We start from the raw sequence: 21,441 nt of genomic DNA on the forward strand, positions 1-21,441 counted from the left end.
AGAATAATTCTTAATATCATAGCACTGTAATCCCCAAAGGGAAGTTTGGAAAACTCAATTAGACTTATTTGTCCTCTAGTAGGAGGGGAAAAAAAAGAAGAGGAATAAAAATGAGGAAATAAAAAGAGGCCACCCGTGCACTCTGGGCACAGGACACAGCTTCATGACATCCTAGGAGGACGTGGCCCCCCAGCCAAACTCTAAACTTCACACTCCATTCCCTCTCCCCATCCACCCTCTCCCCTGCATTATGTCATCCGTCCCCCAGCCGTCCCCCACCCCACCCCGGCTTCCCATGCCAGCCAGTGGCAACTGGAGTGAACCCCGGCAGCTCTGTGGCTGCGTCCTAGGACCTTTTCTACCCAGCCCCACTCCACTCCCCAGGTTCCAACAGAGACGAGCGGTGCAATCCAGTAACAGCCTGCAATTCAATTAGCTGAAGCAATACTGCACACTGGAGACACAAATGGATCATAGAAAACTGAAATGCAGTTTGTCCATTAGTGCTCCTATTTAAATCCTAACTGTTCAAGAGTTCAACAAATGTTTAAAGCGGCTGCCACGTGTTTTCTGGCCAAGTGGAAATAACCGTCAGAGAAAAGGAATCTGAATGAGAGATGAGGCACTTTCCCCATCGGGGCTCTGGCCCTTACAGCCACAGCCACCGCCGCCGCCGCCGCCGCCGCCGCCGCCGCCGCCGCCGCAGAAGGCTGGGTGGGAGAGCAGCAGACAGGAAGATGTGCAGGAGCGAGGAGGCGTAGAGGACACTCCGTACATGCATCAGGCACCCTTTTTTTTTTTAATTGAACATATATCTAGAAGTGAATTTTGCATGTTCCTGACTCCAGCAGGGCAGTTTCAGTGCAAGTGGTAGCGAGAGGCCTTTCCCAACCACCTAGTGGTAATGCCTCCTGCTTAAGATGCTGCGGGCATTGAACTAAGTGTTGCATTTGGAGCCCTCTACCCTTGCCTCTCAGTTTCTCTGACACAGGACAAGGTCCATGTCACTCTTCCACTTGTTCACTTAGCAAATATTGACTGAGTACTTCCACCATGCTAGGAACCACACAAGGCTCATTGGATGCTAACACAGTCCTTGCTCTTGTGGAACTCATGGACCAAGCTGGGAGAGTCATTTGTTTATCAGATGACTCCCTGAGAAAGTGCTGAGACTGTCCCTGTAAACAACCCGCTGCATGGCAGCTGCATCAGAGAAAACCGGGACCTAGCGGCCAACGTCAGGGAACAGCAAGAATCCACGAGGGGCCGGCGGTACCACCAAATCTGAAGATACAAAGGCACCGAGTGAGCAACTCGGAGAAGATCCAGGAAGAAGAAACAAGGTAGACACGACCCTGGTCGGCAGAGTGACAAAAGCATACCTCCTAGGCCCAGGGAAGTAGGCACAAAGCAAGAGAAAGACCCGACAGCGACAAGCCCACTCTGCCTCCTGTGTGGAGGAGTAATGAACAGCCATGAGAGAGGGGGGGAAGGGGAGGGGATGGGAGATGAGGGGGGATGGACGGGGGACCAGGGGAACATGGCAGAGCCTCCAGGAGAAGAGGGGAAGCGGCTGGGAGCAGGTGGAAGATGAGGACCAGAGTTGGGGTCTGAGGGGAGCAAAAGTTTCATACGGGGACTTGTCGAGAAGAAGGATGGATGCCTGTGTTTCTACTCTGCCCTCGGGGAGGACAGCAGTGGAGAGTGCTCATGCACAGGTGACATTTGAGCCACATCCACTCATACAATGAGTCAGCTGGGCCTGGAGCTCAGATGCATTCGGGTCTATAGTTGACTTTCCTAGCATCAGCCTAAGGTCTCTTGCTGGGGGTCTGCTAGAGATGGTCCACCCTCCCAAAGGCCTTTTTTTTTTAAAATCTTGGAGCATCACAGCTGGCCCCAGAGAAAGGAGGCAATTAATTTGCTCCGTTTCTCCGAATCTCATTCCATCACCTTCCCTCCTGCCCAGCTCCCCACCCCACCTGGGTCTCCCAGTTCCTTGGGTTTTTTTTCCTCTCCTGTCCCCAGGCTCTGTCTAAAATGAGCAGCCAACAAGCACAGCCACCACCTTCAGAGCTGGCCCCACACCTGAGCTCCTCTAACTTTCACTCAGCCCTCAGGGTGATCACACCCCTAGACAGGCTGGATCAACCCCAGAGGGTAGCTTCCCCAGCAGTGGGTGAGCCTCTCACTAGGATAAAAACTGGAGGTAGGAAAAGAGGGAGTGGCCACAGTTTCGAGTGGGAGCCCTTTGTGATGATCAGTGGATGGACCAGAATTCCTGAGTTTGCCACAAAGCTCCAGTGACAGGGCCCCAGCAGTTCTAACAAACTCTACAGCAGGAGGGTTTTATCTCCTCGGAGTGAAACTGAGTAAAAAGAGGCCAGGAGTGACCTGGTGGTCAGGAAGCCCTGTACTCCTGGCGCTGGGTCTGAAAACCCACAGCAAAACCCCTTCACAATGTGTACTTCTGTCCAAGTTTGTAACACCCGCGTTGCCATAGGATACTATTCTGGCTGAATCTAAGAACCTTAGTGTTTTCCTCTCAGGTACATTGCAGGTCATCTCAAGACCCCGGGGATAGCTGACTATCCATCCACATGCACTTCTACCCAGAAATTTCCCAGCTCTTCACTTTCTGTCTTCTTTCCCGTACCGACTGTGTCATTCGGCCCTATTTGAGTACCCCAGCGTTTGGTTTCCAACTGTGAGTGCTCAAGGGACTCATCTGGACGGCTTTGTGAACTAGTCACCCAGGAGACCTCCAAGCCGACACATCACAGAGACTCCTGCACCCCAATATTTACTACAGCTCTGCTCACAATAGCCACACCATGGAGCCAACCTAGGTGTCCAACGGCTGACGGATGGGTAAGGAAGATGTGGTCCACATACCCGAAGGGTTTAGGTGATATTTTTTGGTTTTGTTTTTGTTTTTTCAGCTATAGAGAATAACAAAGTTGTGTCCTTTGTAGGAAAATTGATGAAACTGTGGTGGGGGAAAATCACACTAAGTGAATTAAGCCAGGCCAGGAAGACTGGAGGTGGAGCAAGGTTGGGTCCACTGTAAACCAGTTCTCCGGGGCTTGCCTGCAAGAGTGTATTCTTGTGTCCTATGATGATTGGCTTTCTTTCTATCTTCCCCTTAAAATGGACTAAGAACCCTTGGCGTTTGCTTCGGGGCCACTCACCTCGTAGGGCTCCTTGGTGGCTCTGCACTTCTCTATCTGGTAGAGCTGTGTCTTGTAGCAGATGCTATCTTGGATGTCAGATTTCTGCAGGGGGAAGAAAAAACAAACAAACAAACAAACAAAACACACAGCTTCAGTCTTGGGAACTAGAAATGTCCACGACACAGTCATGACTCTTTGAGCCAGTGCAGTCTCATCTCAGTGCTGAGCGAGTCAGACGACCCTGGGCCCGCCTCTGCTCTTTACTCGGTCTTGGTTTTTCATATGCCCAGTGTTTACTGTAGAAGGAGGGCGCAGATGCCAGGTAGTTAAGCCGGGAGGACAACCTACTTACCAGGCTGACAGGAGGCAGCACGCTCACTGCTCACTGTGAACCTGGCTGGGCACACAGCTCGGTTTGATAGAAGGCCCGCCTAGGACTCGGGGGCTCTGAGTTCAATCTGAAGCACTAAATAAAACCAGGCCTGGTGGCGCGTGCCTGTGATCCCAGGACTCAGGAAGTGGGTCCTGAGGGATCAGGCCAAGGTCATCTTTGACTACGTAGAAAGTTTCAGACTAGCTTGGGACAGAAGACCCAGTCTCAAACAAGCAAAACAAAGACAAAGAACGTGAAAGCACAGCGTGCCAAGGAAAGCCACAGCAAGCCACAATGGAAGCCAGTAGAGGAGGCAGCTTAAAATACGGTAGCTCTTGGTTCTGAAAAGAAAGCAGTGGAAAAGAAAGGAAGAAAGGACAAACAAGGGGAGGAGATGGGCACTCTCGCTCACTGGGCTGTCAGTGATAGCTAAGTCAATTGGGGCAGTGCCTACAGGGCAATGACAGGGAGCCACAGCTGGGTGTCACGGCACGAAGGAGCTGCAGTCCCGGGCAAGATCAGTTCACTCCACTTGCCTAGAGGTTGGAGTCTTACACCAGGTACATCATATGATTAAAGGATTAAGGGCTATTGCTCAGTCAAACCAAACACTTCTCCCACAGGGCAAAGCCACACTTAGCTTTGCAACGCTCGAAATTGATGCTAAACAAAGCTGAAGAAAGGGAAAACGGCAGAGGGCAAGGAGCCCAGGCCAAATAAGACACAGCCTAGGAGCATCTGACACAGTGTCCCTCTTGCTTGGCATGGGCTAAGCCATGGTGTCAAGGGACCGTGAGTGACCAAAATTGCCAGGTGTAAATGTTGAAACAGCCCCTGGACACTGTTTTCGGAACAAGCACCCCTCCACCTAGCCCTGAAAGACACCAAAGGCCTAGATCACCCGAGGCTATAGCAACGAGATTCAGTAGAACTTCCCTACACGTCGGCGCCATCAAGACACTCAAAAATTTCTGAACATCAGTCATCACTGTGAAAAAGAAAATCAGTGTGCGCACACGCTCCTCTCATTCAGGGGCCCTCTGAAGGATGGACTTTTAGCTTCTGGCGTGATCTCCAAATGGTACCATCTGGAGCCTTAGTGAGTGAAAGAGCTGTGCAGAGGCATCTAAGGGAGCACGCATACTTATTATTGATCATGTACTGCTGCACGAATACATCGTCTAAACTATAAAATGCACAGGAAAGGGGGAGAGGCAGAGGATAAGGTGAGGAAGATACTGGGAGATGCGGTCTTTTTATAGAGGAGAATCAAAGAGCGGCCTCAAGTCCTAACTGTCTCTGCGGTTCTTCTGATGAGAGCAGAGGGCCACATTATTATTATTATTGCTTAATAAACTAACAGAATATGTCACTATGGTTTGAGATTCCCTTCCGGAAGTTCTCCTTCCAGAAGCTCAGACCGTCATTTGTCGATGTTAAGAAGCAGTAAGAGCATTTAAGGGGACTGGCACAGGATCATTAGATCATCAGGGGCATCGTTTGTGGGAGGGACTGACCCTGCCTCACACAGCTAGTCAGCTGTCAAGGAAGCAGGCAGTTAGGAAGGGAGGCCACCATGCTCTCTCAGCCCTTCTGCCTGAAGTCATTTCCCTTCTCTAGCAAGTTGTAACACAGGATTGGAATGCTTCCCAGATGCTAGAGCATGGGCTTGACTTTCCAAAGTGTGGGCTCAACCTAACCTCTTTTTGCTAAGTGACTATCAAGCTCTTGGGTATTTTGTTACAGTAACAAAAGACAGACTAATATGCATGCATATGTATGTAGTGTCTATTACATATTGATATATTAGATAATAAATACACATTATATATATATGGCACCTATTACATATTACATAATAAATACACATTACATATTGATGTTACATTGCAGATCTCGTCTTTCTATGTTAGTTTTAGCTGTCAGCCTAGAAGTACCTGGAGAAAAGTTTTAACTGCATAACTACTTGTACCAGGCTTGTCTGTGCGTGAGTGTGTGTGTGTGTATGTGTGTGTGTGTGTGTGTGTGTGTGTGTGTGTGTGTGTGTGTGTGTCTGTGAGGGGCTGTCTTGGTTATTAATTAATATAGAGGGCCCTGCACACTGTGGGCAGTACCTTCCCTGAGCAGGTGTTTCTGGGCTGTGTAAAAAAGTTAGCAAGCTGGACCACAAGCCACAGGCAGCACTCCTCCACTGGTCCCCGCCTCCAACTCCTACTCTGACTGCCTTCGATCACGGACTGAGACTGGGAAGTATAAAACCAAGCGAACCTTCTCCTCCCCAGGGTTGTTTCCTGTCAGAGTGGCTTATTACAGTACCGGAATAAGACTAGGATAACACATCACCTGATGTCATTTTCCTATGACTGATGGCTGCTACACGGGTACCATCTTAGCCTCAGAGGTCAAGATGGCCCCATCAGAAGTATAAAACATTTATCTCCTCATGATCATTGCTCTTGTTTGGGAAAACATTTTAATGTTTCTTCTCATCTCTCTCTCTCTCTCTCTCTCTCTCTCTCTCTCTCTCTCTCTCTCTCTCTCTCATACACACACACACACACACACACACACACACACACACACACACACACAGCTCTGGGTAAATTTTCCTGGAAGCAGAACATACGCTGAATCTGCTTGGAGGACACCTGCACTTCCACACGGACGTCTGGCTGGCCTCCAGTCAAGCTTTTTCACACACTGAGCCCTGTTGTCTAACTGGCTCTCAGCCTGGCGGCTAACAGGAGCTTCTTTGGGACCCCCATGCCTTATGGATACTATTTTGGTCATTTCTGCCCTGTCAGGGGACGATCCTGTCCTAGCTGTGGGCAGATTTTCATCTTTTGCTCTAAGACAGGAAACTTTAAATGGTTTCTAAATCTACTGGCTGGTGGCATTTTGTGACACATTATGCCTTGTGTGACTTTAAACAGCACTGAACCATCTCTAGAAATTTGATCTTACCATCTGGCTTCCTAAAAGAGACGCAGACACACCACTAGACCTCAAGGTGCAAGAAACACAGGGTCAAGGTCCTCTTTAAGAGAGTGAGTGGTCAGCCACGTCTCAGATGGGCTTCCATCAATCTTGAGTTTCTCTGACTGTTAGAGTTGGACCGTACTGCCCCGACCCTTCCGTGCTAATACAAAGCAGCTTTGTACAGGATCTATACCCTCTTACAGAATTCTCTTCAAGACATTGACCATTTAGAGATGACTGACCTATGAGCTACTGTGGCCAAGGTGATACAGGTACCATAATATGAAATTACCACTGGTGGCCAAGCTGTGCCTCACATGTGGCATAGGGCACTTGGACTTTATATATATATGTGATTTTTAAAACAATTTTATTTTATGTGAATGAGTGTTTTGCGTACACGCATGTGCACCATGTGAGTGCCTATGTCAGAGGAGGCCAGAGAGAGCATTTGATTCCCCGGGATTGGCGTTACAGATGCTTGTGAACCACCTTGTGGGTTCTGGGAATCAAACCCAGGTCCGCTGTAAGAGCAAGCAGTGCTTTTAACTGTTACGCATCTCTCCGCCGTGTCCCTTGGGCTTTTTAAGCATCCGGCATGAGGCTACAGGAGTCAACCCAGTGAAGCCCGGCTGTTGTGTTCTTGTTTTTTTGGAGACATAAACCTAAACACATCTTTCCCCCTTGGCACCCTGGGGTAACAGGTTCCAGAGCCTCTTACAAAGCCCAATTTCATGTCTTTTACAGGTAACCATACAACATTTGCATATAAACTATACATTTTTAATTCTCAGACTTACAATGCCGAGCACAATGTAAATGCTATGGAGCCATTAATTTAGGGAAGAGTAAGAGAAAAGTGCACGTGTGCAGCACTAATACAGTATTCTAAATATTTTTGACCCACGGTCGCTTGACTCCTGCAGATACAAACCATCATACTGAGGGCTGACCGGTGAGGAGTTTTTCCATGGTCCAGGTTTTGTAGATCCAGGCTCTGTTCCATAACTTTTACTAGCAGTAGAGACTCCAGCTCCTCTAAAGCGGAGAACCCAAAAAGCTCAGAGGTGACAGACTAAGCACAGAAAACAACAAAGCTAAGCCGCTCAGGGATCTGCCAGGCCTAACTTGTACCGAGAGCGTTTGGAATGCATCTCAGTTCAGCAGCACGATCTGAGAATCGGGCTGTCCTAGTCCTTTATCTCACAGTCAAGGGACTCGGCCTCACGTTTTAGGCTAAAATAACAGCCTGGATCAAGTGTCGGTAGCTCCGAAACATGACGCAGAAGACACTCCACTAGGGTCCCCACTTACCCCTGACAAATAGCGCTCCAGTTTCTTGTTTAACAGGAAGTAGATGGCCAGGATGTGGCAGGCGCGGTTGGAGAGCACCGTGTTGATGACATCGCTGTTCTTATAGCCCAGCTTCTCAGTCATGTGCAGCACCACGCTGGGACTCAGGTCTTCCAGGGAAATCCTGCGAGGGGTGGACACAGAGAGCGGTCATCTTTCCACCTTCACAGAGTGACACACAAACATGGCAGACAGAAGGGGCCGCAGAGGGCCCTGGGGACAACTGAGTTCCTGTCACTCACTCATTCACTTTCTTTTCTTTTCCTTCTTTTTTCTTTTTCTTTTGAGACAGACCCTCATGCAGCCCAGAAGAGCTCATACTCTCTGAGTAGCTGAGAGTGACCTTGAACACCAGATCCTGAGGTCGCCTCTCCAGGGCTGGGATTGGAGGCGCACAGTGTCAGTCCTGACACTTTATGAGTATTGCGATGGAACGGCAGGGCTTTGCTCATGCTGGGAAGGCACTGTCTCAACTGAGCTCCGTCTCCAGCCCCAACTGACATTTTATTTTGAAATTTTCCACATTTATGGAAAGGTAGTGGGTTTACTCTATAATGTACTTTCCATACCTGTAAGTTCCCCATCTATAGGAATCAATTAATCTTGGACAGAAAACTCCAGGAAAAAAAAAAAAGAAACTATATTCATACTAAGCATAAAGATTTTAAAGCCTTTTTATTGTCATTATTCACTAAGCAATAAAATATAACAGCTATTATAAATCAACTAGAGTGATTTAAAGTATATGGAAGAATATGTATGGTTTATGTGCAAATTATATCATTTTATATAGAAGACTCGAGTGTCTGTGGATTGTGGGTGGGAGCATTGAAGGCAACTCACCATGTAGCCCTGAACTCATGATGCATACCAGGCTGGTCTTGATCTCACAGAGATCCGCCTGTCCACCTGGTGTCTGTAGATTTTTACTGCCTCTTTTAGAGGAGATCCTAAGGACCCTCAGACACGGAGGGAGGACTGTGGGAGATCCTAAGGAGGACTCACAGACACGAAGGGAGGACTGTGGGAGATCCTAAGGAGGACTCACAGACATGGAGGGAGGACTGTGGGAGATCCTAAGGAAGACCCACAGACACGGAGCGAGGACTGTGGGAGATCTTAAGGACCCACAGACACGGAGCGAGGACTGTGGGAGATCCTAAGGAAGACCCACAGACACGGAGCGAAGACTGTGGGAGATCCTAAGGACCCACAGACACGGAGCGAGGACTGTGGGAGATCTTAAGGACCCACAGACACGGAGTGAGGACTGTGGGAGATCCTAAGGACCCACAGACACGGAGCGAGGACTGTGGTGAGCATATGCGTGCGCACCGTGCTCATCATCCTGCTTGCTTTGTCACGCTGCTTCACTTTTGGTTGTTATTGTTGTTGCTAAAAATATTTTAAGTTGCAGACACTATGCTATGTCATTTCTAAACACTTCCGGGTGTGCCTTTAGAACCAAATGACTTCACAGGAGAAAGCTGTGCACAAGAGTAATGTAAAACTCGGGAGCTTTATTTTATTTTCTTTTCCAAAGGGGAAAAAACACTAACAACTTCCAAGCTAATCAAACCAAGAGATAGCAGTGTTGGGAAACTAGAAAACATATTTACAAATGTATATATAGAAATATAGATAGATAAAATGGACAGATGATACATATAGCTATAGGTAATGTGTATCTTTAGCTGTAGGTTTCTTTTTTTTTTTTTTTAAGGGCTAGTAAAGCCAGAAAAACAACTACTAGGAATGTATATTTTTTGCCTTGAAGATTAATATTTTTTTTTTCAAAATAAAGCTGTAAATAACACATATTTTAAAATTCTAGTCTCCCATCTTACCAAAACAGAATGCTGATTCATCTTGTGGCACATGTTTGTCACCCTGCTATTCAGGGGACTCCAAGCTGGGATGGGTAGAAGACCTGTCCCCCAAACTAAACTAAACTGAAACCGAGCATGCGAGGCACAGTTGTGTGAGAGCTCTTGGTGTCACCAATGTGTGTCTCCAGGGAGTGCACACCTGGGACCCTGAATTGTGGCCTCCTCAGAGTGCAGGAAGCTGTAGTGTGCCACCCCAGCGGGAACAAAGGGAGGGTTGGAGGTGGCGTGTGTGTGTGTGTGTGTGTGTGTGTGTGTGTGTGTGAGAGAGAGAGAGAGAGAGAGAGAGAGAGAGAGAGAGAGAGAGAGAGAGAGAGAGAGAGAGAGAGAGAAGAGCGCAAAGGCAAATGCTCCATGTCTGCCCTCTACAACTGTTCTCTTCAAACCCAGGAGACTCCCCCCAGAACGTAGACTTTGACTGAGAGTCATATGTTTAAACATTTTCTGGTAATGTGCACATTTGGTTCTAATATATTCGTTATTGAATCTTTACATTTTTGGCTAATATAGAGAAGGGTGGCAGCTCACATCTGTAATTCCAGTGTTGTATTCAGGAGGTTCACATAAGAGGTTTGCAACAAGCTTCTAGCTTGCCTAGGTTGCACAGTGAGTATCAGGTTAGCCTGGACTGCAAGGTGAGTATCAGGCTAGCCTGGGCTACACAGTATCAGGCTAGGATGGGCTGCAGGGTGAGTATCAGGCTAGCCTGGGCCGCAAAATGAGTATGACGCTAGCCTGGATCATATAACCAGATCCTGTATTAGACAGCAGAGAGGAAGGGAAGGGGAGGGTAGAGAAGAGAATGTTCTAGAATGTAAATTATAATTTGAGCTAAGTAAATTCATATTAAATTGTCTTGATACTATTTTGGCTTCATTCTGGCCCGCCTAGAGAATTGACTGCGGGTGTGAGCTGTCCAGGCGCCACAAAAAGACAGGAAGAGGAAGCAAGACCTTCTCTGTCAAAAGTCTGTGTCCATGCCAGGAAGGCTGGCCAGGCATCCAGCCAACACCTGTTGACCGGCTGGGATGAGTATTCACCATAAAGTATTTCTCATAATGTTATTCCACCCTACGCTTCAGAGAGCAGCTTAGAGGCCAAATGACTTCATAGGAGAAAGCTGTGCAGAAGAGCAGTGAAACTCAGGGTCTTTTCTTTCTTCACTTTCCCCAAGGGAGAGGAACACTGACAATATGTTTCAGTGTGTGTGTGTGTGTGTGTGTGTGTGTGTGTGTGTGTGTGTGTATACATATGTATTATGTATCTTTAGCATGTGTGTGTGTGTGTGTGTGTGTACACATAGACATATGTATTATGTATCCTTGGCTGTATGTTTCTTCTCCTTTTATTTAAGGGCTACTAAAGCCAGAAAAACAACTGCCAGAAAAAATAATATATATATTGCCTTGACAATTAACACTTTCTCAAAATGAAACTGTAAATAGCACATACCTCCCCCAATATTTTAGAATTCTGGTCTCCTATCTCATCAAAACAGATTCGTCATCTTAAACAATATGCCATAACTTTAGATAACACAAGACATCAAAACTGCCAGTTTCTTTAAACAAGACCTTTACCACTTTTACCATCTATTAGCTACTTGTTGACACAAACACACACACACACAGCTTTGAACATATACAGGTCACACACACCCTCACATTCACGGACACACACCCTTGAGTGCACACATACACACACTCACACCCTCAAACTCACACATACATACACACACTACCCCCAGGATGGCTAAACCAGTGTAAGAAATTGAATTTAGGTTTGGCTCACCAAAGCCTGCCTCCTGTCCCCTGTGGTGAGGTTACAAAACTATGAGCCACATCCTAAGTCTCTGTCACTGATGAGGTGGCTAAATGGAGGTGCCCTCAGTGTTTCTGGGGCCAGATCCACAGCCTCGGACAGCTGCAGGGTTGGGTGGATGGGTTATGGTCACTTAGACAGTGACTACATTCACTTAATGGCTCCTTTGATGACCACCAATGCCACCCACTTCTTCACCAGAAGGCAGGCTACGCACTGCTCCACAGAGGTAGGACGTGGCCCCTCAGCTCTGTTTGCAGGCTCACAGGAGGATAATTTTTCTGGTATCTGTTTCATTCCTGGCCCAAATTGAGCAGGTATTGGAAAGCGGTGTCTATTTCCAGGTTCCCTTGACAACCTAGGTAACTCAGACTTTGTCTAAATTACCGCCCACAAGCCAATATAAGGATCGTACAGGCTGACTAGGCAAAGTCACCTTCTCTATGGCCAGGGCAAGAGTTAATCTGGTCAAATAGCCCAGATGTAGATCCTACAAATGTCTGCCCACTCACATTATGCAAATACATCCCAAGTGAGAACCTTGCAGCCATCTTGTTTAAAGGACTCAGCACTTTAGCTCTCAGATGGCTTGGTGGATATTTCTAGAGCTTCTTGGCCCAAGGCTTGAGGATTTTCAAAAATATGGCCACAGAGGATACCCCTTCCCTGTAGCTTTGTCTGTGGCTCTCTGGTCCTGATCCGAGATTGGTAGACCTCGTAGGGCTCTCAATGATTAAAAGGAGGAAGAGACTGGCCATCCCAGAAGGCTGGAGTCAGGAGCTCCCCATGCATGCTTGAAGAAGCCAAAGGGAGGGTCCTTACCCCTCATTCAGAGTGGGTAAGAGTGTGAAAAGTGAGTCACAGAGAAGAAGGAAATGTTTCTAGTGCTGCTTTCCTGATCCGTGTCTGCACTCCAGCAGAGGCAGGCCGGGTGATTCCGCTCTCAGTGCACCTGCCTACAATCCTCCCTCACAGCAACTGGGAGGCAAGGCCTCCACAGACAGCCCATAATGCGGCAGCTGAAGTGAGCAGTCCGACCTCATTTGCTCCCACTCCTGTTACTTTAAAGCAAGGGGCTCGGGGTTGAAAGACGCAAGAGTCAAGCAGCAGAAGGCAAGGACTCAGTTCCATGGGATTCAAGAAGCTTATTGTTGGCAGATGATCTCTTGGGTAGCTCTCTCTCTCTCTTCTCTCTCTTCTTTCTCTCTCTCTCTCTCTCTCTCTCTCTCTCTCTCTCTCTCTCTCTCACACACACACACACACACACACACACACACAGAGAGAGAGAGAGAGAGAGAGAGAGAGAGAGAGAGAAGAAAGAAGTGCCCCTTAGGGAAGATGTACCCCACCAGAGCAAGGCTTGCTGAGGGGATGTTTTGTAGCTCAAGCTCCCATCCCTCTAACCAGGCTCCACGGAACCCATTAGGCACAAGTGCATGGGACGGCCCTGGTTCCATCTTCCTCTCAAACGAGACGGGCCCATCTGTCAGTAAGTGGCTGCAGCGGTGGGCACAGGAAGGCAAGAGGAAGGAAGATAAACAGCGCTGACTTCAGTCGGGCCCAGCTCCCTGTCAGAGCTATGGAGGGCTCGCGGGGCACCCGCCCCATCTCCCTGTAGGAGGTGCCCCCTGTAAGCACCAGTTTACCTGTTGGGGTAGGTGACATTGCAGGGGACTTTCCCGGTGTAATTCTCATTTAGCCAGCGATTTGCCAGGGCTTGCTGAATATTCGGCCTCTTCACGGGATCTGGTTCCAGGAGAGAGCGCAGGAAGTTGATGGCTCCTGCGAGGTGGTCAGCAAAGAGCACACGTTACAGACTGAACACGGGCACAGACACTGTAGCCACAGGCAGTGGGCTTCCACCTCCTTAACCCCAAGAGCTCCTGCCAGACCTTGGGGTCTCTAGCAGGGCTTCGACTCCAGAATTCACAGAACGTGAGTTCAGCCCCCACCTCCAGACGCCTGGAGTTTGAAGCTCTTTTTCCTGCCACACTTGTCTTTCACAGAAGTGCTGTATACCCAAGGAGCACACCTGGTACCCGAGAGAACAAGAATTGTTCTCCCCGAGCCGTGCATTTCCAGAACAAGCTGTGTGCTCTTATTGTCACTCAGAGATCAACCACAGAGACGAACTATTTATATGTGTGGAGGATGAAAGAGTAGAAACTAAACATTTCTTTAAACGCCCAGTGATGACTAAGTTTGGTCCTTACCATGGGGCACCGTGTCTTTTAAGGCCAACAAGATGCTTTCTGGTTTTTTGGCTAATTGATTTATTTAATGCACTGGGGATTAAGCATGCAGCACCATACATGCCAGGGAAACACTCTTATCACTGAGCTGTTTTCAGCCCTGTTTTTCTTTTTATTCTGAGATAGGCTATCGCAAAGTAGCCCAGGCTAGCCTTGAACTCCCACTGTAGCTTAGGCAAGCTTCTAGCTTCCCCACCACAGACTCCTGAGTAGCCAGGATTACACATGCCTCTCACCAGTGGTCCTTTGTTTCAAAGCAACTCCCTAACGCAACCCCCCCCACTCTCCCCAAGCATTCTGAGATTACAATGTAGTAGTCAGAGTAGCCTAAACCCATGCGAACTAGCCATGTGAACCAGGCGGACACGACACCAGAAATCTGCATGCTTTGTTGAAGTGTCATGTCTTCAAATCCTAGTTTGTCACAAAGTTTTAGCAAGCACCGCACCGCAGACCCATGCGCATCTGATGCTGTCCCTTGAAAGGATGGGGCTGCCTGGGCACAGTATACGCCGATAGGATTTGCTCTTATTTTCAGTCCAAAGACTTGGTATAGTAAGGTCAGCCACACTGAACCAGAAGTGTAAGGGAGGGCGTGAGAATCCATTGACGAAACCATAAAACCCTCCCAGTCCCTCTTCCCCAAATCCCCGGCACACGTAATTTGTTTTAATGCCCTGGGTCTCCTTTCATTAAACAAACATTTACAGAATGCCTGTGACCTCAAACACTGGAGCGAGGGAACTGGCCGTCTGTGTCCTTACGATCACAACAGGAGAGACAACTGCACAACACACAGCACTCTGTTTTGGAAGATCTCAGGTACAGAACTGCTCGGTGTAAGATTTCACACATGGACAGAGTGAGAGTCCACACACACAGGGCCTGCTTTTCCTGAGTTCTGAGACTACATTTCCTGTTCTATGACATCTTTTACAGCGCCTTGCAAGGGCTTAGGGAGATAACTCACTCGGCAGAGTGAATGAGTGTCCTTCGTTAGATCCCTAACACCATAGAGCCAGGCAGGAAGACACATGCCCGTGATCTCGGCGCCTGAGGCGGTAGAGGCAGAAGAGTCGGAAGTTCAAGGCCAGCCTCCAGGGTAGGATACATAAGACACATCCTCCTCCCTCTCAGAAAGTAATATTCTTTCCTCTGTTATGTATGTAAGCATATTCATGACTATACAAGTGCACATGTACCTGCAGGTGTGTGTACACGTGTGTACATGTATGTGGAGGATAAAGGACCACCTAAGGTGTCCTGGGGGGAGCCAGGAAGGGGTATATAAAATACATACATTGTATAAAAGTATCCAAAAGCTAATTAAAATAAGGGAGAAAAAAAAGAATGTCATGCATTCCTTTTTAGACAAGGTATTTCTTTGGTCTGGAGCACAGCCACTAGGCTAGACTGGCTGCCCAGTTAGCCCCAGGGGTCTTCCTGTCTCTCCCACTCTAGTGCTGGGGTTACAGGCACGGGTCCTGGGGTTCACCACGCCCACTGTTCTTATGCAGGATATGGGGACTCGAACTCAGGGCCCTACGCTTGCATCTCAAGTGCTCTACTGACTAAACTATCTCCATAGGCCCCACCACCAAATAGTTCTTCCATTCATCTTCTATAAATCCAATTTCTATTGTACCAAATAGTAAGTCCAAGACAACAATTTCCTTTTTCTTAACTCCAATTTGTTCTGTCTTATTGTCAAGAGCTCTTTCCCAGTTTTTTTTTAAAATAGGACTCCACTTATCCAAGAGCAGTCATGAAAATTCGCTTTTTCATTTGCCTTGTGTTGCCATTTTACACTGCATTTTAAAGAATGATGAAACCTCTGTGAGTGGCTTTTCTATGGTAGAAATGGAGCCATCAAAAGCGAGGCCAGTCGTGAGACCAGAATCAGCTCCAGAGAAACAGCCCTTTGATGTGGGTATCTCATGCAGGTTGCAGCTGGTGTGCGGCCACCTGCCTGCAAGTACGTAGGAGCCAAATGAATGTTTAAGTGCCATAACAGCCACAAAGTACATTTAACACTACCAGGCTTTCCCCCCCCTTAAGATTCACTTATTTTTATTTTATGAGTGATTTTTGCCTGCGTGTATGTAATTGCACTATGTGCATGCAGTGCCCACAGAGGCCAGAAGGAGGCATCCCCCCCCCCTGTAACTGGAGTCACAGGAGGCTGAGAGCCACCATGTGTATGCTGGGAACTGAGCTGCTAACTGCTGAGCCATCTCTCCAGCCTCAACATCATCAGTTTTATAGCTAAGTCTTCAAATAAAAACTTTCCTAAAGTCTTCCCCAAAAAGAGGTTCTTAATTTTGAACAGATATTTCCCTCCCCTCTGCACCCCTATACTACAAGAGTCACCCGAGGGCTTTTTGGTTTGTTTGGTTGGTTTTGGTGTGGCGTGTGCAGACAAAGAGGCCAGAGAACGATGCCAAGTGTCCTATGCCACTACCTTCCACAATAGGGTCTCCTCACGGAGCTTGGAGGCCAACAAGAACCAGCAAATCCTGTCTCTGCCCTCCGCAACAGTGGGGCTATAGGCCTATCTGCAATTATTCAGACTTTTTAATGTGGGTGCTCGGGTCTTCCTGCTTGAACACCAAGCCCTCTTACTCACTGAGCCACCATCTCCTTAACAAACCATTTGGATTTTAAACAGGGGCATCTGTTGTTCGAGGAAAAGGGGCAGTTTGACTAAGTGAACTGGGGTGTTGAGTTAGGGTGCTTTCTGTGATCTCTGATGGCCACCTCTAAAGGACTGGCAGCCTTTTGCCCCCAGGGCCAGGCTTCTTTGAAAAAATGATCAACCAGAACAGCTAAGGATACTCGGATGTGTGTTCTTTTCACCACAAAGTCTCTAAATCTTCACAAATTGCTGATGAGCACAAGCAATTTTAGTTCAAGTCTCTGCTGATGAGTCATGTGCCTCTGGACATCACGAACATCGCATCCTATCCTGAAAAGACTTTGTGAACAGCCTCCAAGTGCTTTGAAGTTTGTCCTTGCATCTTGAAAATACCCATGTCTCTGGGACCAAGAGGGACCACACACTCACCATCATCCCAGAAGGTGGAATCTAGCACAGTCACAGGCCACCCTCCACCTGCAAGCTGACTCTTAGGCTCCAAGCTGACTCTTGAACTCCAGCTGAAGTGGGCCAAATGAGGCCTCCGTCACCTGCACGTCATACCACCGTGGTGCTAACACCCTTTCTTTCAGGAGCAGCTAGACTTCTCAAGTCTGAACTGGCCTGTGTGAGCACTGGACACTGCCAAAGGCAAAGACTGCAGACAGCAGACAAAGCCACCTGACATTAGAGCAGCCAGCCAGATGCGAGCAGAGGCCTGTCCTGGCAGGAGGCTGCCTCCTCGGCACCTCTCAGCCAAGAATCCATTGACAATGGGTGGTTAAGCCTTCTTGGAAGTCGAAAGCAGGCCCAGCCTCCACCAATGCCAATGCTTCTTCAGCTTTGCTTTGGTCCATCTGTGGGACAAAATCCTCATAATTGGAAGTGTCTGTTTGGAACGTGTTATAAATGCTATTGCTATGGCGCCGTGATGAAAGAGTAAACTGTCGGAAAAATCTCTCAGCCTCGAAAAGCATTCGCTAACTCTGTGATATGCAAGAGCCAGCTTGCAGAAAGCGGAAACCAACTAGAGACAGAATTGGGAAGGCCCCCAAAGCTGAAGGTTTCCAACTACGGGCTGGGAACAAGGAGGCAATTCCCCGCACATTTCATAGATGCACCAGGACAGGCGCGCTGCAATCTTGGTTTTTTTCCCCCAACTAAAATTTGCTACAATAAAAATAAAATAAAACTTTGAATTTCATCTAAATGGAATAAGATTTAATTGGTGCAGTCACTGCAGAGGGGACAGACAGAATATCAAATCGATGATGATGTATGTTCTCCATAGATGGTGACATTGGTGCCCTTTCCGTTTTCAATGACATCACCCAAGGTACAAGGCCTGAAGACGACAAGAGAGAAAGCTTGCAAGTTCAGGGGCAGCGGAGGGAAAAGAGTGTGAGTTAAACAAGGAAAGGGGGATGGAGGGATGGCTCAGCAGTTAAGGGTGAGGACCCAAGTTCAGATCCCAGCACCCATGTTGGGTGGCTCACCAGAACTCCTAACTCCTGCTCCGGCGTGTTAGACTACCTCTTCTGGCCTCTGTAGACACCGCACACATACGCACACTCATATGTGAGTGTGCATGTGGGAAAGGAGTAATAGAATACGGAGGAAAATCCAGATTTTTTTCAGTCAAGCCAACTTAATTACTCTGAGATTCAGTTTCCTCGTTGGTAAACTGGGAACAATGGCTTTTTACCTTGCCTGACTGAGTAAAAAGTTGGTGACGGGAAAATGCCTGCATTCTGTTCCACAAAGGGGAGCGACACTTGTTGCTGGTGAACTAGCGTCTCATGCTATGACAGATGGTACTGTGAGGGAACACAGGGAGCAGGCTTGTTGCTATGGCCTTCTTCTCCTACAACCTGTGTGCAGCTCACACTAGCGCTGTTCACATGTATCTCTGCCTTTCCACCCTCAGGAGCCATGGTGGGGTTGCACTACCCCATCCCCGTTACCTGACTGAGGCCATGTGCCATGCCTGGATACGGAAGGCATGGGTGGCTTTTGCTGCTGGGCCGGAACCCACACACACATACCCGCACACCCCATGTTGCCTTCCCCGCATGGTCCCGCAATGGGTTGAGACCCCATTTGGGCTCGGAAGTCTTCTATCATTGATCCAACTTTCAATTAATAGAAAGCACAATTAATAGGAAGTCCTTGTGGTCCTAAGCCACTGAGAATTGGGACCGACCACTATTATTGTGACTTAAGGCAGAAAAAAAAATCAGCAATTGTCTAACTTCTCAGGGTCTCACCAATGTTCAGCGACCCCTGCTTGCTCTTTCCCGGCATCTTCCTAGTGTCCTGTGTTATAGGTCACTTAGGACAAGGCAGGCTCTAAACCATCAGAAGCACGTCAGGATTATCCCGAGAGTGACAATGTTTAAGTCTGTATAATGAGACTGCAAACGGAATATTCAAAGGGGAATACAAAATGGCACAGCCACTCTGAACAACAGTGTGGCGCCTTCTTACAGAACTGTCTGCACTTACTGACACAGTGATTTTGTTCTTAGCCATTTGTCTCACAGAAACCCCAGCAGCTTCGTTGATGGTGGTCCCAACCTGGAACCCATTGAGTGGTCCTTCAACGAGTGAATGGTTAAACAAACTGTGGTATGTCCATTCCCCGGGAACACTGCTCAGCAGTGGAAAGAAACAAGGCTCTGATGCATCCAACAACTAAAATGCATGTTAACATTTAACGTCTATCTTAGTGAGACAAGGGATTTGCACACATCTGTACACATTTTGTACATTTGTCCATCGCTATAATTCATTCATTTAAAAAATGCCAGAGAGACGGAGGAAGGATAGTGACCAGGGAGGGGCTGGCAGGGAGGAAGGCAACGGCCACACAGGGGAAAAGAGGGACCCTTGTGATGCAACTATGTGCCCTGATGCTAGTGGCAATTTACACATGTGATAAATTTGCATGGAGCTGTGGATTTTATGAAAGTCAGCTTCCTAAAGTAAATTTCGCCAAGATATCAGCATTGTGGGAAACTGGGTGCCTTAAACTATGTGAGCATCAAAAAGAAAAAAAGTCTCAACAAGAAACTGTTTTTGAAAACATTTTATTAGTTTTCTTTAAAACTTTACTTTCTATGCCCTTAACTGAATTAGTATCTATTACTTCACTTAAAGTACCGACATTCAACTATCTGACATTAGTGTGTGTGTGTGTGTGTGTGTGTGTGTGTGTGTGTGTGTGTGTGTGTACACAGGCATATGTATACACGTGTGTGTGTGTAGGCATATGTATACACCTATAACTCTCCCGTAGATGTTTACACTCTGTGGAGGGGCAGAGGCTGCGTGTGACTCATTCCCTCTCTTTCTGGCATCTAGAACACGCAGCATGTGATTAGTTGTCATGGCCTAAGAGAGTACATATGAAATGATGAATAAATGGAAGTATGACTGAACTCTTCCCACAATGCTTTGCAACACTTCCCAACACTAAGTGCTGCCCTAATGCTTCGATGTGGCGATTCCTTCAATATGTCATATGTTTTCTAACTTAATGGGGTAGGACTCCAGTGGCAGAAATATTTCTTCTAGAAGTCAGTACTGCAACTTCTCTTCCTGCAGACACAATGCTTTCTGGCTCTCAACCTCTAGAGATTATATCTCACTTGCAAGGTGAAAGTGCAGCCGGATTAGATAATTATGCTCAAGAACTCATTTCAAGTCGGATCCACTGACAAGAGCAAATCTCGGGTCAGTTTCCCAGACGCTTACAAACCCAAGGGAAAAATACTTAACAGTGCCAAAGTAAAATGCTCTATTTTATCCATGTATCAGAAAGGGGGAAATTAAATAATTATCCTTTTTTGGTCAAAAGCTTCATTTCAGTGAACCTAGATTTATTCTAACAGAACAATTAAATGACCAGAGCTGAGCGGAGGCCAGAAATTTGATGTGGATTGTGAAGCAAACAAGAGATCAGATCCTATTAATTTACTGAGTCTGAAACCAAATCTCTATTCAAGCCTTTTACTGTGACTGGAAGCTGCTAAAGTCTGAGGGGAACTTCTCAAACACATCTATGATTTATTCTAATGAAGCAACCGAACCTACATATACCTGAAAGCTTTTAACTGCCTCAAAAATTCACATAATAAAACAAATCACAGACCCAATAAATGAATGAAACCAATATTTCTTTATAGTAAACAGATGAAAGAAAATTTCTCCTTTCCAAGGAAACACTGTAAAACGGTGAGCTTTCAAAGAATTGGGCCTGCAACGACTTCCCAAGCAAGGAATGCAAGCCCCTCTTAATATATGTGTTTTGTAACAAAGACCAAAGGAGGGAATCAGAGCTTCCAAATTACAAGGGAAAAAGAGAACACACACACACACACACACACACACACACACACACACACACACAAGAATGGTCTGGCTTCTTAGGGATGGGAAGGCCAGCGACTTCTGTGGTTTCAACTTGGGGAAGGAACTCACCATCAGACAAATACTACTTCCAAAATGAGTCCAAACCTATCCGCGCACAGGCGCCAGAACCCTCATGCAGAGCAGCGGGCGCCATTACCTGTGGAGAGCTGGGTCGGGAGGGGGTTCATCTCTTTGTCCACCATCTTCTGGTACAGAGCCCTCAGGCTGAAAGGCTCCACTGTGAAAGGCAGGGTCCCCGTCAACATGGCATACATGTTCACGCCTCTGAAAAGAGAGACAACGAAGGTGAGAACAGAAGAGGCCCCGGGTGCTGAAGACAAAGAGCACACAGATGAAGCCAGCATCCACGCCCCTGCCTCTGACTGAGGTATCTTTCTAGAACCCTCGCATCACGTCATGGTTGAGGTGTTGACATGTGAAAGTCTGTGGTGAGAACACTGTGCAGACCTACCAAAGGGACTTGGAGATGAGCAAGAGCAGAAAGGGCTGCCTCGAGGAGGAGGGAAAACTCTGGAAAACCTAAAATCCCCCACAT

At 47.4% G+C, this 21,441-nt stretch overlaps 1 protein-coding gene across 1 annotated transcript in view; it reads right to left on the bottom strand.

The window, feature by feature from the left end:
* HUNK (hormonally up-regulated Neu-associated kinase) overlaps positions 1–21,441 on the bottom strand; it is a 115,158-nt gene that overhangs the window by 15,434 nt on the left and 78,283 nt on the right. The window contains exons 5-8 of the mRNA XM_084800537.1: positions 21,043–21,170; positions 13,232–13,367; positions 7,840–8,002; positions 3,192–3,275 (exon numbers count right to left, since the gene is read on the bottom strand). Coding sequence (XP_084656663.1) covers positions 3,192–3,275; positions 7,840–8,002; positions 13,232–13,367; positions 21,043–21,170 — 511 coding nt within the window. The remainder of the gene's footprint in view (positions 1–3,191; positions 3,276–7,839; positions 8,003–13,231; positions 13,368–21,042; positions 21,171–21,441) is intronic.

The sequence above is a fragment of the Acomys minous genome, assembly GCF_964271855.1.
Source record: "Acomys minous genome assembly, chromosome: 11".
NCBI classification, from domain to species: Eukaryota; Metazoa; Chordata; class Mammalia; order Rodentia; family Muridae; genus Acomys; species Acomys minous.